This window comes from Lissotriton helveticus, chromosome 12, assembly GCF_964261635.1.
Source record: "Lissotriton helveticus chromosome 12, aLisHel1.1, whole genome shotgun sequence".
Taxonomy (NCBI): Eukaryota; Metazoa; Chordata; class Amphibia; order Caudata; family Salamandridae; genus Lissotriton; species Lissotriton helveticus.
This window is the reverse complement of record NC_136073.1, coordinates 77,122,332-77,139,954: the sequence shown is the minus strand read 5'-3', so window position 1 is coordinate 77,139,954 and position 17,623 is coordinate 77,122,332. Positions and strand designations below refer to the sequence as shown.

The window sequence follows — 17,623 nt, the reverse complement described above, 5'->3', positions numbered from 1 at the left end:
ATGAGGTATCAATAGCCTCCTGTGGCGCAGGGACCGTAGTGTGTCTTGACGACACTGGAATCTCTGGTGAAGGAGGCCGTGGTACATCCACTGGTACAGGAGGCACAATAGGTGCCACTGGCGCAGGTGGAAATCTTTGGCGATAGTCTGCCAACATGGCTTGCAAGTCTTGAACTAAAGAAGGAGGAAGATGACTTGCGTCTTCGGAACGTGGAGGCCTTATTGATTGAGCATAATAAGGCGTTGATTCGTCTCCTTGATAATAATGTTGTTGCACATCCTCTTCATCCTCCTCCTGATATTTGATGCGTAATTGTGAAGGGTGACTTGCAATCCCAAAGGGACCCTCATCATCTTCTTCGTCATCAGAATCCTCCTCCACATATGTTTCTAGAATATGTGATGGTAGAAGTGGAGAGTTGCAAGAATAGTCTTGTCTATGATAGGATTTCATTTGAAAATGTGTATATTGCACTCTTGATGGCGGTGTCTTATTCATCAGATGTGCAGGTATAATCGCCACAGTTGAACTCGTCGTTATGGATTGTGGGATCGTCGACAGGCCCGTCGTCAACGGGACTGTTATCAATGGTTTCACCGTCGACGGTATCGCCGTCGACGGGGTAGTAGACGACGATGCCGTCGTCGACGAGGCTGCCGACGAATCCTTCGTCGATGAACCCTTCGATGGTGTTTTCGTCGACGATGCCGTCGATGGTGTCTTCGTCGACAAGGCCGTCGATGGTGTCTTCGTCGACGAGTCCTTCGTCGATGTCTTCGTCGACGAAGGTTTCGTCGACGGGGTTGTCACTTTCTGCGTCGACGGAGTTGCTGTCGACGGGGCCGTCGACGATGTCGTCGACGGGCTCTTAGACGATGACGGTTTAGACGTCGACGGGGCTCTAGTCGACGATGACTTTGACGATGGCGTCGACGTGGCAGGTTTTGTAGAATAAACCTTAGCTGACACCCTAGGGGAGGTGATAGCAGCTGTGGACACCGTAGCAGAAGAAACTGAGGAAGTAGAGGTGACAGTTGAAGTGTGAGCAGACACCAGAGTGACAGTATAAGTCTGGGCTGTACTCACAATTGTAGATGAGTGTCCTGATGGAGACGATGACCTACTTGAGGGTTCTGAAGAGCTCTGAGAGAGTTTATGTTTCTTCTTTCTCTCAGGAGAAGAGCCTTCCCGGGATCTGGCTCTCTTACTAGAAGTAGAGGCTTTGTCTTCATCATCTGTGGAAGATGACTTAAGCCATAAAAGAACCCTTGCCTCCCTGTCCCTGATAGCTTTGGCAGGGAAGGTGCGGCAGATTCTGCAATCCTTCACAATGTGTGAGGGATGCAGGCAGTAGATGCAGTTGGAGTGCTTGTCATCCACATGGACCCTCTTCTTAAAACAGGTCCCACAAGCTTTGAAAAGAGCCTTCTTTTTAGACATCCTGAAGAGAAAACAGAAAAAATTGAGTAGGCACTCAGGGAGACTCCCTTCCACACGAAGTCCGGTGAAAATCTGAGGAGAACTGCCTGAGCTGGGAAGGTTCTAAAGGGCGGTGACAGCCGATTGGCTAGTGCTACTATTTCAGTTCTTTTTACAAAAAGAGGTAGATAGGCTGCAAAGTTTTGGACCTAGTTTGGGCCTATACCTTTCTCCAGCCTACTACAAGGTTTTTTAGGCACTGCTATTGTATATATCTTTACCGTGGAACTCCCGCCTCGACGACGGGGAATGATTCAGGCATGTGAATCTATGAAAGATACCCCAATACTGGATAATTATTGTTACCCAACTCAACTGTACCTTTGCTAAGGACCCACACCAGTCCCCCTCCCCGAGTCAGACTTTCACCCCAAAACACTGCCAGCTCTCTTCACACAGGTGTTCTTTTCGCCTGTGAGGCTCGGAGATGGAAACACACCATGCTGGATGTTTTCAGAATCAGCTGAGTGGCCAAGACAGTCCCAGTAACAGCGACCCCTGAAGGACTTGTTCGGGCCAGGCTGTCTGGGTGAGGGTGATTCAGTTGCAGGGGGGGCTCATTCAGTTGCCAGCCAGGGTCTGGCCTCAGATAGTGAACAGAATGCACTGCTTGCAGCAGTTCTCACAGAACCAGGGACTGGCGGTGTTCTAACCTCAAGCACTCTCGCAACCCAGAATGGATGCATTGGCAGGGACCCCGGTCCACCATGACTCATGTCACCAGAGCCTCGGTCCACAATGGCAATAGTTGCGATCATGTCTTGGGGAGTCGAGGGGCTGTGAGAAGCCGGTTTTGTCCTCCCCGATGACCCTATGACGATCACCAGGAGGAGAGGACAGGAGTACTAGCACTTGTGGAAGTGCTGATCAGCTTGTTCCCTAGTCTGGGTGGGGCACAATAGCAGGAAAAAAGAAATGACAAGGGATGGCCCAATCAGCAAGTGGAGGACAGAGGAAGAAAAGTGAACCAATCTGTTTATGTTGTGGCTAGTTCCACATGAAATGGGTGACTGCTGGGAAGGAGACCACAGCTTTAGATATTTAAGTAAACAACTTAAGGAAGGTGAATGCCGATCTTTACTATAGCAACAAGTCACCTCTCGACCTGGGAGCAAGATCAATATATGTTATCTTAGGCAGCAAGCACAGTAATGCGTGGCAAATTAGCACACCTAGATATCCATTTTAGATACCCTAGGCCTGGCTTTCGGACAAGATGGAGGTCAGGTTGTTTTTCCAGACAGTGGAATGTACTGTTAACATTCCTCAAGGTGAAGGGAAGAGACCTAGACACTAAAGTGAGGGGACTGAGTCAGGGCTTCTCTACAAATCCAATTAGGCCTTTGTCTTGACAAGACGCTGCTGATTAATCTTGGTGATCACTGCCATTTGAAACATAGTAGGAGTTAGGGGTGGGACAGCAGACCCGGTTGTGCAAGGTAAGGAGAACCTTTAGGTCCTTCAACAGTAACACTTTCAGTTGGCTGATGACAGCCAGGTGTAGGAACCTCACACCTTTTTGCCCCTCTGTTGTGGGTGCTCCAAGCTAGAGACTACCTTGTCGTAAGGAGTATCCATCTACAAAAGGCCTGTCTATCGAGAACAGCCTGGAATGATCACTTAAAAAGAGAAACACTCAAAACAAGTTTTGAAGATGTAGACAGTGCCTACACATCAACTGTTTGATTTTGCTGTAAGAAATGGCCATCTCACTACCCCACTTGTTCCAGTAACAAGTCGTCTATGCTCAAGGATGGGAGTGCTCTGGAGAGTACTCAGAGGGCTGTTGTGCAACCAGAGCTGGTGTTTGCCTGGCAGACAACTTTACAGGCATGAGGGGACATCATCAGAGTGTAATGCCTTGCTAGAAGGGATTGCCGTCAGAGAGGTCGCTGTGGACGGTGTTGTCGTCAGGGGGACTGTTGTTGGTATAGTCCTTCTACGGTATCTTCGTCGACTTCACCAATTAAACCTTCGTCGACTGCACAGATGGGGTGGTCGATGATGATGGCATCAACGATGCTCTCGTCAACATTATTGTACCGGAGATGGCTGCTGTCTGCTGTCTTCGTACCTGCCATCGATGGACCGATGACGTAACAGTGTAACTTTTCGTTGTCGATGATCTAGTGACTCGTCGACAGAGGCATCGTTGATGGGGATTTTTCAGTTCTGAATTTCCCCAGATCTGATGAGGAGGTTCTATGGTGCTTCTTGTCTTGCCTCACTGGAGTAGAGGAGGCTGAAGATGAAGGCTCAGAGGAGACTTTAGAATATCTCCTGTTTCCTGCCCTCTCCAGAGTCTTTCTTCTGAGATCTTAGTCTCTTCTGAGGCTTGGATGAACCATCACGGTTCGATCAGTAGCGGCCCCCCCCCAGCACCTTGAGACCCTCGCGGGTATGTAGTGCGCTTTACAAATGATTGATTGATTGATTGATTGACTGTCCTCTTCAGATGAATTCCGGTGCTTAGTGGACTGTAGCCGTAAAAGCAGCCTTCCCTCTCTATCACTTAGAGTTTTTGAAGAGAAAGTGCAAAATAATTTGCACTGCTTTACCCAATAGGCTGGGTGGAGGCAATACATGCTGTCCTTGTGAGGATCATCAACATAGATCCTTTTCTTGCCACAGATCTTGCAGGCATGTAAGAGTCCGTTCTTATCAGACATGAGGAAAAGGTGTTTAGGAAAAAATCCTAGAAGGCAGATGAAAACTGAGTAGAACTCAGGGAGACTCCCTTCACACACGGCATGGAATGAAAATCTGAGGTACACTGCCTCTGCCGGGAAGGTCCTAAAGGGTGCCGGCAGCAGATTGGCTGCATTCAACATTTGGTCCTTTTTTAAAAAGGACTTAGATAGGGTATATAGAACATCGCTCAGGCCATTATAGCCTATAGCATTATTTGAATACTGCTTGTGTATGGTACCGTGGGACTCCCATCTGATCACGGGGAATGATTCAGGCATGTAAATCTTTGAAAGATACCCCAATACTGGATAAGGCACGAAATTGAATCCGACAGCACATGAGAGAAACGGCCCAAAACGTAAGCTGTATTAAGGGACCGCAAAGCAGAGCTGGCGGCAGAAAACAAATATTGTCCAAGAGCATCTAGACTCCCTGTCTGGAGGGACATCAAGCATGGCGCTGTAGCAGCCTGAACCACAAAGCTGCGTAGAGTAGGCTAACGGAAGCGGCACAGCGGGTCTCCAGTGGCAGGATGGTGCCTAGGAGCTGTAGACTGGTCCACAGAGGCCCTTGAAACGGGTTTAGCCCGAGTGCCCAACAGAATATCAATGGGGGCTTAAATAAAGCGGAGCACAGGTTCAGTTCATAACTGGCCCTGATGAAGCACCCCAAGTAGGGGATCAATGGCCATCTCCACAGAAGGCAGTTGCAGCACCAGAACCACAGCAACTCTTTGCAAAAGCTCAGCAAAAGCCGAGCTAGCCTCCGAAGCAAGGCTTGGAAGAGAAAACAGGCCAGAAGATGGGGATGAATCGTGGCCACTAGCCTCACCAAGGTCAGCCACCCACGAAACCCCAGAGGAGGCTGAGGAATGCCAATTATGTCATCGCTAAAATCAACAAAATACCGGTGTTCTGAGGGGAAAATAGCAGGTGGCTCCTCTAAAAGCAGAGGAATGTAGCCCAAAAAAAGCTGTTCCGCTAATATCATTCCCGACGTCAACTGGTGTCGAAGAGACAACACCTCAATGTCACAGAGGAGAGAACGGTGGGGGCGATTGGCGTCGTCAATGCTGAAGGCGGCGCCGGCAGATCCAACACTGGTGTCCCAGGTTGGAACCCCAAAGAGCTGGTTACCGTAGCCGATAAGGTGTCAATCACAGATTCGGAAGGGCCCACTGACACTGAGGGAGGTCCCGCCCATTTGGTGCCAGTCAAGGCCTCACTGAACTCCTTGGGCCTAGTCGTGCACCAGAGGGAGGCTGAGAATCAAAAATGGTATGGAGGGAGAGATAGTATTTCCTCATCTGAGCCAGAGTTGCCTCCGCGCCGGGAAACACTGTAAGGCGTGGGACAGAGTCTCGCACTGATTCTAAAATCAAAGGAAGGGCATGGCTCCGACTGCATATGACATGACTTACCAGACGACAGCAAGGGCAAAGGACTCCGGGAGATGGCCCTTGAGTGATCCTTGGAGGGAGAAGAGGACCGCGACTGACGAGGGGCCATTGAACACCACGCCACTAACAGTGTCATGCAGCACTCCTGCAATGCCGACAGGCGAAGTTGAAAACATGAGCTGCATCGTTTGGAGTCAGGATGCGTGCCCAGACACCACAAGCAAATAGGATGAGGGTGCAGGGTCAACATCGTAGCTCACAGGACCCTGAAGATATCCAGAACAAAGCACACAGTTTTGTCGACAGCAACGAGGTTGGCCAAAAATGGCCAAAGTTACCGCTCTCAGGATCCATGTGGAAGCGCAGAAAGAAAGAAACTGATGTCAGCAAGACAGGGGGGGCTTATATGGACTCTGCTGCCATCACATCCATTGTCTTTACGGAGTTGCTCAACATCCTCGACTGACGCACATAGATACTGCTGCAGAAACGTTTCCAAATCCAGTCTGGTGCTTGGGAGATTCCTGTGTGGAGGCTCTCAAAGTGTGAAGGGGTGCAGGTGGAGGCGGTGGAGAGTACCTCAGGATAGTTCGATGGGTGCTTCTGTGATGTCCGTCCTTGGTATCGAGCATTCCTCTTTTACTGACTTCTAGACTGTCTGCGAGTTCGCTTTCAGTGTCTACCGCAGCTCTGAAGGTGCCCGTTCAGTGCGGATCCGCGCCCTTGTGTGCTGGATTGCTCGGTGTTGAGGAGGGTGCTCAAGGCTGATATGAACCTTCTGTCAGTACTGGACCCAAGCGTCAGTGCCTAGTTAGGATTGACTAGGAGCTTGATGCATGACTTTCACAGGAGCAGTGCACTGCCTCGGTTGAGGGCCACTTTTTGGTCAACCTTTTCAAGGCTGTGTTGTGGAAAAATTCTCTAGGCAGGTCCTGGAGGTGCAGTGTTGTTCTCAAAGTCTGAGAGTTTGAATGTTGAAGGGCTGGCCCTGAAGAATCAAAGGAGTAATGAGTTGGTACCAGAGCAGGCATTCCAATGTGATGGCAATATGAGGTGGCGCATTTACTGGTTCACTGTGAACCAAGGGAAGAGGTACAACAGGTTTTGTGACTCAAACCTTCTTTGTGGAAAAACTAGTTTCAAACATATGAATCTAACACTTTATGGCAGGAGTATGAGGGGCATGTGTATCTACAACAATGCATGCTACACATACATAGCTATTTTTTAAGGAAATATTCTGATATAACCAATTGCACATGAAGTGCTACCAATAGGAATAAGTGTAGCCGATCTTAGGGACAATTTTGTAATTTTCAAAAATTTCCACCTTTAAAACAAGTTCCCAGAATACTTTAAACATGGTGTCCTAAAATCACACTTAAGTAAAACAGGCGAGACACAGCCTGATTGGAAGCAACTCCACAGAGATAAGAAGAGGGAGCGGTCATTTAAGAAGCCAGCTACTTCCCAAAACCGTCATACTTTATACTTGTCCTTGCTGGCAAGATTAATTTCTTTTGAGCAGATACCCTTGTAGGGATTTCTAGTGAAAATAAGTCTTGCTCTCTAAGAAATCTTGATGGAGAAGAGGATGGGTTGGAGGAATGGTTGTTGCATTGTTTTTTTTAGCCCATCCGATTTGTGTAAACCGAAAATGTCACTTCCAGGATGGGGAGAAGCAAAGCGAGAGAGACCAAGCCTAAAGCAGGTGACATATTAGGACAAGCATGTCCTTCACATGATTAAGAGACAGATATTTAGCACTGGAGCTTATACATGTGTGGTAGGTGAGGGTGATGCACTAGGAAGGGATGGTCATGCTACGTGCATTTGAAAGATCTTTAAAGAGATGTCATCTTTTGCAAACGTTTTTTTCCAGTCCTCCCTATATTGCAAGCATTCCAACCACGTGGCAAGTAAGGAAAGAAGAACATTCATTCATTACTTCATTCATTCATTCAAGGAATGGTATTTTGGTCACTAACAATCAACCCCAGCAAAAGGAACAGCAGAGAAATCCTCTAAAGCATCAGTTCTGCTCTTGCTTTGTACCACAGGTGCCAGGACTCACCTTTTCCTTCTTTGGTTTTGGCTTTGCGGATGGGAGCTGGTTGAGACTCTGCTGCGATGGTGATTGATGCTACTGTGGCCTCAACCTGTTCAGCTACAGCTGCAGCAACTGCAGCCGCAGAGCCTTTCAAAGGATTGTTGGCACTGAATTCTCTCCACTTGGCGCCTAGGATGGTCATCATTTTGGACATTGGGATTTTTGGGTTCTTTTTGGCAATTAGCGGCCTGTTGGCATAAAAACGACATGTATCTAATAGATAAGCAAAACACTAACAATGGATTATTATCGGTATGTCTTCTCTAATGTTAAAACAATGCAAATAAAATACAATTTAAACAATAAAAGCCAAATACATTTCAAAATTAGAATGAAAATAAAGAGTTTGTAGAGACCAAACATACATTATTAGGTCTCTCTTTCAATTCACCTTGATGTACCCAATTTTAACAGAGAAAGAAATAGAAACTGTTTCAACCTTGGTTCCTGGCCTCTTTGGTTTTAGCTCAAATACATATTCAGGACAATCAGCATATCTCCTATAATAGCTACCTAAATTGAATTGCTTGGAGCTTGTAGAAAATGTTGTTGGAAGACAAAGTTCTGGACCTCAGAGTTAGGCTCACAAAATATAATACCCATTATTTTTTACTATTTTTTTACTGCTCTGAGTAATTGAACATACTCTCATACTAGAGTGGGTAATGGTGAAAGTGACATACAATGGCCATTGCCTCAATATTTCGGAGGTCTTCCATGCTGAAGCTGATGGTCTTTGTGGCATGACTGTTTTCTCTGGTATGACTGAGACCTCAGCTACAGATCATGTTAAAATGCCTACTACGGTGCAGTTGATGAAAACACTGACCATGATACTGTTATTCAGAAGGGTGGTTGGATCAGGGATATTCTTTCTTCCTCTCAGGCATCATTGCTTTGAAGGTGACAGTTTCTATCTTTAACGTGTGCATCACAACATACATGTGAGAAAAGTCAGGATTGTCTGCTAATCATTTGGCTTTATCCCCTGAGTGTGAAGCATGGCGAGGAATGCCTGAAGACACCATGAGGAGACACCATGATATTATTTGTGTAACAATATTTGCTTGAAACAAGCATTTCCTTGTTGACCACCCTCAGTCCTCATGCCTCTAAAGAAGTCTTCAGCAAATCTCTGCAATATTTACCACAGAAAACAGTCACATCTTCCTAATAAAGCGGCAGTATTCAATACTTCCATGTTAGTGCCTAAAGCACAGATCTTCTTGTCTGCATTCTTAATGCAGGTTCTGATCATGTGGCTCGCTTGAGTATGCAGTCATTTCTTCAGCAAAGACACTCTGCGGATAAGTCCCTTGACTGCATTTACCCTCACAGCACTTTAAACTATACTGAACAGCCCAGTTTGAAAGCAGCTGGAGGAGAAAATGGAGGTACAGGGGAAACCTCTCTAAAAAAACATAAGAGGAAGCAACGGTGGCGTACCAAACATAGCAAACACCCTGTTGAAGCAAAAAAGGGGGAGGGTCATGGAAAAGGGAGACAGAACATGGGCCTTCTGTAGGGGTAATTTGAATCCTGCCTTTCATGCCCAAGTTCAGCCCATAACCAAAGCTGCACAGCCTGTTTCACCTGCTCATGTGAGAGTCTGTATCAGATTTGTAGACCAGAAAAAACAAGATAGCAGGCTTTTCCATCGATGCACCTAGGATCTGGAACAATATTCCTGTACTATCAAGACCACACCAAGGCTGCTCAAATGTAGGAAAGAGTTTCAGACTCATCTCTTTAAAGAACTCTACATAACAATGCATTACCCCAGAATATTCTGATCCTTGGGCATCTCCAGAACATGTGGATATCATCTGCCCTTTCCTCTCCACACTTCGGGCATTTCTTAATTCCTGCATTTTTAAATTTTGAGAGTCTTTTCGGGGTCCAATAAGCTCTATGCAGGGTGTACAAGTGATTTCTTTTCAGTCTTACAGATTTTATTGTTGACCAGCATTTCTCTACTGACTCTTCCCAAAGATTCTCTAGATCTTCCGTTTCCAAATCTTTTCCCCACGTTTGTTCTGCTATTTGGTAGCTTTCTTCTGCTAGAAATGTCCAGTACCATTTTGCTACCTCCTTTTTTATGGGTAATGTTTTTGTCATTTCTTTTTCCAAATTTTTGTTGTCTTTATCCTGTGATGGTATTGTTCTTGCCCAGCTGTTCAACTGATAATATTTAAATTTGGATATTGTCCCATTAGTGATTTTATTAATTTCTTCCCAAGAGATCAATGTTGAGCCATTTAGTAGTGGTAAGACTCTAAATCAGATATTCAGAAAACATCTAAAAGTAAGTGAACTTCTTATTCTTTTTGGGATTGACAACACAACTGATCAAATAGGGCTGACAGTAATGGAAAGAAAGCTACTTTTTGTATTAATGGTAATAGCAAGAAGAGAGATATGCATTAAGTGGATTGTTCCAACAGCCCCCTCACATGGGGAATGGATGAATTCGGTCATTAATACAAATAAACTGGATAGAAGGGGTCATAGGAGTAAAAGGTTTAATTATTGGGAAATTATGGAAAAACACGTAAATCCAAAAAAAAAAAAAAAAAAAAAAAGATATAACATTCTGTCCTATGATTAAGCGAATACACAGTCTGGACTATGAGTATGATACTCATAAGAGTAGCCAAGGTGGCTAGCTCCCTCCTCCCTCGCCTACAGACCTGTGGATATGTAATGGTAAAGGGGTCTCCTCTGAGAAAACAAGGAGAAGGAACATCATATGGCAAGTGAGAAACGGGCGGTGACGGTACGGAAAATATTCCCAGAGGTAGAAACCAAATTTTCCATATACATAGAATTTTCGCAATATGAGGATTAAAAAAAAAAAAAAAAAAAAAAAACAATGCATTACCCATCTACAACCCAGCTTTTTCACCTCTTACTCATTTATTTTATGATTGTCCTAACCATGTACACTGCTCTACTGCGATTTTGACTAGGTTTGGGCTAAAGAAATACCACCTACAGATATATGTAGATAGATAAGATAGATAGATAAGATAGATAGATAGATAGATAGATAGATAGATAGATAGATAGATACAATATACCATCAATGCAAATGATTGCTGCATTAAAAAGGCAATGATGAAGTTGAGACCCTGATGGGAAGTTGGATCACCAGTTGGGTGTTGCAAATGTCGACAGCCAGGATGTTGCTGCCATGCTGCCTTAGTTTCAAGAATCAAAATATCTCATAAGGCAATAACAAAAATATCTGGCATTCATAAAAAACATGTTACAGTCCCCTTAAGAAACTTAAATGCAAAACACAAGTAAGTAATTTGACACGTAATGAAACTTTTTTCTCATGGTTTATTCAAGTGGAGCATGGCTGTGCTGTTGTGTGTGAGGACTTGGACAACCTTCCCCTGTAGAAGGGAAAGAATAACTTCCATGCTAGGAAGACAGCTTTCAGATCCAGGTGATTCATGTGGAACTTTATTCCCTAGGCTGGACATAATCTGTGTGTGTTTACTTCAGGCAGTGAACATGTTCAGTCAGTTCTCATCCTTATTTACATGATCAGTTGGTTAAAAGAGATGACTTCAGAAAGGTTTTCATCTTTAAAAATGTTACTTGAGTTAAGATTTTTCTTTGGTTCCTACAGTTGCCACCAATGAAGAGCCAGGTTGAGCCACATAGCTCTAATTTTCAGATGGGTGAGATTCAGTACATGGATGTGTACTCCTCTCACACCACCATGCCTCAGACGCCCTCAACCCAAAGTGGGAAGTTGTTTATTTTAATGTTTACACTCTCAAATAGAGGATACAGCGTTCTCAGTGAGATGTCAAGCAGAAACAGGCTGTCACATGGAACTAGGAGGGACCTTTTGATATATATGAAAAACAACTGTAGGTGTGTAAAAAAATTCCAGAGCCTAAATCTGTATCGAAAGCAGCCAAGGTGAGAGACTCCCTGTGGGTGAATGGGGTCAGAGGGGGGCATCACTACAGAGATGACTTTTGCAAACAGCGTAGGAGACTAATTGACCAAGTTAACTACCTTTGCCAATGCTCTCTCTGATTCCTCATCTTTTGAATATTCCCTGGGCGTCAGACTGGATCCGGCAAATTTTAAGCAGTACCTCTGTCTACCGGCATGTGGCTTCACACACTATTCAGCTCGGGAAATGATGTGAGGAGCATATATAACTGCCATTCCTGCATGCTGTCAGTTGTGCTCAATACGCCCCAGAAGCAGAACCCCAATAGGAAATTGGTTGTGACTTGTGTGCAGATTCCTGGACTTGAGATCTTATTAATGGATGGAACCCAATCTCAGAAGGGGGATGATGGGAGGGTCGGTGAGGAATCTGGGGATAGAGTCTCACCAGAAAGAGCATCACTGAAGGTAAGTATCTTGTTTTTTTCTCATAGAGACTTCTAGGTACAGGTTCCTTACCTTTTGACTATATACCAAAGCAGTACTTACATGAATGAACTCAAACCAGAAAGTTCTGCAGGACTGGTGGGCAAAATGCTCCTCTTGCAGAATCTGACTGCCCAGACAATAGTGCTTTGTGAACGTATGGAGAGACACCCAAGTAGCAGTCTGGTAAATGTTCAGGACAGGGACTCCGCATGCCAACGTAAAGTAGCACCTTTCGCTTTGAAAGAATGAGCAAGCAGTCTTTCTAGAGGTTACTTTTTAGCCAGTGCAAACCTGATCTTAATGCAAAGCATAATCCAGCGGGAGATGATTCTCTTCTGCACAACCTTGCCTTTTCCTGCTCCAGAGAACCCCTCAAAAAGATGATCATTCACTCAGTGTTCCTTGGTATGATCAATATAAAGCTTAGAGCTCTCTTTGGGTCAAATGGTGGAGTTTCTCCTCCTCCTTAGGGGGTGAAGCGGAACATATAAGGCTGGTCAGGACATTTTTTGATTGACTTTGAACGGTTGTCACAACCTTAGGCAGAAGGAAGCCAGTCTCCACAAACCAGCTTGTCTGGGAGAAAGGTGGCATATGGTAGGTTGGGATGAAGAGCCTGAAGCTGGGTGAGAATTCACAAAGGACACCTATGAAGTAGCTCAAAGGGAGTGCACATCAGATATGTCAGGATCAAATTAAGGTCCCCCTGTGGAGTGACAAAGGACGAGGGAATAAACATATGTTGTAAACCTTTCAAAAATGCATAAGAACTGTAGGCTCAGAAAAATGAGGACTGCTCCAGCAACTGAAAAAGGGCCAAAAGAGACAAAAAGTACCCTTTTAATTGTGCCCAGAGCAAAGCCTTGTCAGGCTAGGACAAAGGAAACAAAATAAAAGTCAGATAACTTTGCTTTGAGGCGATCTATCTGCTGAGTACCGCACCAAGCTACAAATATGTCCCAAAGACAGGCTCATACAGTTTTTGTCGAGGGATGCCTGGCTGCCAAGATTACATCAACCACCTCCAGAGGAAAGTGTTCAGCTGTGAAGCTCAAATCCAAGCATGAAGGTGGTTGCTCAACCCTGCCCTGTTGCTACAACAGCAGATCCTCCCAGATGGCAGTGCAATCAGAAAACAGAAATGAATCCCTAGGAGTTCTGCATACCTTACTCTCTGTGCCCAATCTGTAGCCACTATCCTGACTTGGGCCTGGCCGTTCCTGATCTTCTTGAGAACTCGGGGCAGGAGTGGTATCAGTGGAAAGGCATAACAAAGTCAAGAGATCCACTCAAGGAGGACGAGTCTCTGAGTGAGAGACTTCTTGGGAACTCCAACTCACAGCAGTGCTGAGATCGAGCATTCTCAGTGGTGGGGAACAAATCGAGACATGGTTCTCTCCATTCGCGGAAGAGATCGTACAGCACCTCTGCATCAAAGTGCCACTCATGATACACTAGGCGCCAACGGCTAAGCTCGTTCACCCTAGCATTCAACAATCCTGCCAGGCGGTGACCAGCCAGTAAAATTCCCTAGTGGTCCACCCATTTCCAGAGGCGGAGGGCATCCCGGAACAGTGCCCATGGTCCTACCCCCCCTGTTTGTAACAGTACCACATGGAGATAGTATTGTCCATAAGCACCCATACCAGCCTCCCCTTGATGGACGTACTCACTGCCAGAGGCCTTAATCACCACCTTTCCCAATTATCTGCACCAAGCCAGAAGGCACATATCATTCACCACTGTCCACTCTGGGTGGTGTACAGAGAGGGGTCTGCAACTGACACAATCGCATTCCAGTAATCACCATTGCAGATCTTTCACAGTCTCCTCCGAGATCTGGATGTGATCAGAGTGGTCCCTTGATGTTGGGCCCACTGAGACTACAGATCTCACTGCAGGGACCTCAAATGCCACATGGGGTGCTTGACCAGAGGAATGCTGGAGACTTCCAGTCCCCGTACCCTCAGAGTTGCCCACACCAAAATCCAGACAGAGGCTGAAAGATCGGGAAGAGAGAATGTCCTGGACTCTCCTTGATGGTAGAAAGGCACAAACTGAACCCTGCCCAAATGATTCTGAAGAAAGGAAGCATCTGAGAAGGAGTGAGGTGTGCCTTCAGCACACTTAGAGTGTGACAACGAATTGTCATGCAAGGCTCAAATAAAAAAGGTCACCTCTGCGTGTTTTGTTAAGCTTCGCATGATCCGTAAAATTATCCCTTTTCTTCCCGTGGACGCACGTAGGACCATTATTTACGCCCTTATAACACCACACTGGATTATACAAACAGCCTGTATGTTGGAGCGCCAGCCTATCTGGTCAAACTTCTGCAGATTGTACAGAATGCGGCAGCAAGGATGATATGTAACATCCCTTATCATCACTCAATTCTCATCATTTGAAAAAGTTACACTGGCTGCCCGTGACTAGCCGCATTCCATTCAAATCCCTGGTTCTGGCATTTACAGCAATGCAGGGTCAGGGGCCTGCCTATCTCAGAGCTAGACTCAAGCATGCTCAGTCCAACCGATCACTTAGATCAAATCATCTTTGCCTCTTACGTACTCCCCGATTTCGTTATTCCAGAACGGGGGGCAGAGCTTTCACAGTTATCACTGCTCAATCATGGAACAGCTTGCCACTGTCCCTTCGTATGACAGAATCGGAATGCCTATTTCAACGCAATTTAAAAACCTGGCTGTTTTCCAAGCCTACCGTCCGTAGCGCCGGGACACCCCCATTGGGGGTAGCTGTGCGCTATATAAGTTTCTAGATAAATAAATAAACCCCACAGATTACAGCAGGTTCGCAGTGATCTGGAGGTGGTCAGCGACTGCCGGCGGTGAGCCCCCTTCAACAGCCAGTCGTCGAGGCAGGGGAAGTCTGGGACCCTCGACCTCCAAAGGTGTGCTGCTACCACCGCGATCACTTCTGTGAACACCTGAGGAGTACTGGTGAGACCAAAGGAGAGCATAGCAAACTGAAAATGCTCCTGTTCCACCACAAAATGCATGTAGTGCAGATGAGTCTGCAGCACAGGTATATGGAAATAAGCTTTCTGTAGGTCCAATACCATCATTCACTCTCCAATGTCGAGGGCAGACAAGACCAGGGCTGGCGGGAGCATCTTGAAATTTTCCTTTCGGGGGAAGGCATTGAGAGGGTGCAGGTCAAAAATGTGATGAAGCCTCAATACTTCTTTGGCACCAGAAAGTAGTAGAAATAACACACAGCCTACTTCTGGTGTCGTCATCCACTCATTAGCTCAGTTGGCCAAAGGGCTTGCACTTCCTGCTACAAAGCGGACAGATGGTCCTCCGTCAGTCATTGGAGGGATCAGTGGAAGGTGTGGTGGTGTGGAAAGGAAGGGTTGGGCATATCCCCTCAACCCCTCAACATAATTTGCAGGACCCATCTGTTTGGTGTTATGGCCCACTAAGAAACATCAGATCCTTTCTCCCACTGGGAGGCTCCACTAAGGGCACACCAAAAGGGTTTGGCAGTTGGGGCTGCAGAAGGGGCAGTGGACCAGACAGGCCGTTGACCTTCACTGCAGAGGCTCTGGGCACCTTGTTGAGTTTGGATTGGTTGATAGCATCGGATGTGTCTGCCAAAGCTGCAAAAGAAACAATAGGGTTCATGCGTAGGCAAGGTGGGGCAGATAAGCCCAGGGAGCGAGCCAAGGACCAACTTCCCTTGAAATGCTTTGGAGTGCAATCTGCCTTGTCCCCAAACAGGCAACTCCTGTCAACAGGCATGTCCATAGGAGAAGACTGGAAATTACATGAAAAGTAAGTTGACCGCAGCCAAGGGCAGAGGCGAACGGCTATGCTAGTGCCAGTGGCCCACCCGATGGAATTAGTGGTGTCCAAGCCACAATAATTTGTGAACGTGGCGGCATCACAACTGTACTGCATAGCCTGGGCGAGGACCGGTTGGAAATCTTCATGAAGACCTGAAAGGGTTTGGACCGGACCACTGGATACTAAAGGGAGTGAAAATACCACCACAGGAGGCAGCTGCGTTCGATGACTTAAGAGCCAAGTTGGTAGATGAGAAGACTCCCTTCCCAAATGTTATCCCCAGTTTTGACTCCCTGTGGGGGCGGGCGTAGTTGTAAATATTTTTAGGGTTGTCCTGCTTCTAGATGCCTGCACCACCAAGCTTTCAGGCAAGGGTTGCTGAGATAAAAACACAGGGTCACCCAGTGCAGGGAGGTGGAATCTTGCTATCTGGCAGCTGACTTGGGTGCATAGGCCAAACCTTGCTTTGGCCCCCAACAAGGTATCCGTAAGTGTCTCACTGAAAGGCAAGGGGGGCTCAGTGCATGTTTGCCCCAGCTGGAGGACTTCTGTCAGGACATTGGTTGACCTTAAAAGTGGGGAGCGGGAGGTCAAGGACTTTGGCCGCCCGGTGGATCACCATAGTGTAAGAAGCCCTCTCTTTAGTTGCAGGGTCAGGGGTGAGAGGAGCTCCAACTTGGAAGAGGTATCAAGGCCACTAGCTTCTTGTAGGTCATCATATCAATTGGCTGGCCAATCTCATCACCCAACTTGTATTCCATTCCAGAATGCAGGGTATGTATTCTCCATTGAGGAGGCGGCTGGTCGAGTGGGGGAAGTGGTACCTTGACAACTGGCAGGTGTGGGCTCTTTAGAACCGGCGATGACTCAGAGTCAGAAAGTCTAATTGGTACCTGGTCTTCCAGCGTCGAATGAGTCAAGGGCGAAGCCTTAGATGGTATTCCAGATGGAACCAAAGGCATGCCAGAGGGAGTCAGGTAGGATCCAATGAGTTGGAGCATGGCCTTGCAGTACACTTTGATCGGTTTTAAAGTGACGGACGGCCCTGGAAATTCGGGTTGTGCAGGAACAAGTTGCAGGATAGGCTCTGACGTTAACTGACTTCAGGAACGAGATCAAGGTGTATGGTACTGCCTCGCACCTTCTGGGGAGAAAACGAGTGGCAGCAAGGGGCAAAGTCCACTTAGATTTCATTTGCTTTTTCTTTGAATTACCTGACAACTTTGAGCAAGACAAAGACTGACCTCTGGAATGACTCCTGTGACTTCTGAATCTTGAACGCTACCAGGATTGAACTTTTGTCTTTGACCAGTCTCATCACAGAGTATTTCGGTGATTGGCAGTGTAAAGTTTTGCCATGTAAGACCTTTGGGTTCATCGATGTGCAATCACTGCAGGCCTTAAAGTTGTAACTCGACCACAGGCAGATCTGATCAGGATCTGTCACAAACATTTGTTTGTGACAGTCCATACAGAATTTAAAAGTTGTTGTTTTGGGAGGCGACATTTGCCTTGCACACTGAAAAGTTTGGAAGAGGTAAGGGTCTCAAAGAGATAAGAGGTCGCTCTGGTTTCACATCTGGTGGCACAGAAAGTAGGACTTGACTTCAGTGCTCAGGAGTGACGCTTACATAGGGTAAGGATGTTACTTCCAGAGCGGAAAAGGTTCAGAGTTGGAACCACATGGCACCACCCACCGGCATGCAGCGGTATTGTTGAAAAGTTTCTGG

At 46.4% G+C, this 17,623-nt stretch overlaps 1 protein-coding gene across 8 annotated transcripts in view; it reads right to left on the bottom strand.

The window, feature by feature from the left end:
* Positions 1 to 17,623, bottom strand: part of CHD3 (chromodomain helicase DNA binding protein 3) — a 1,139,027-nt gene that overhangs the window by 930,557 nt on the left and 190,847 nt on the right. For all 8 annotated transcript variants that reach the window (XM_078670235.1, XM_078670239.1, XM_078670240.1 and 5 more), the window contains exon 5: positions 7,645 to 7,868. In XM_078670235.1, the coding sequence (XP_078526361.1) occupies positions 7,645 to 7,868 (224 nt within the window). The remainder of the gene's footprint in view (positions 1 to 7,644; positions 7,869 to 17,623) is intronic.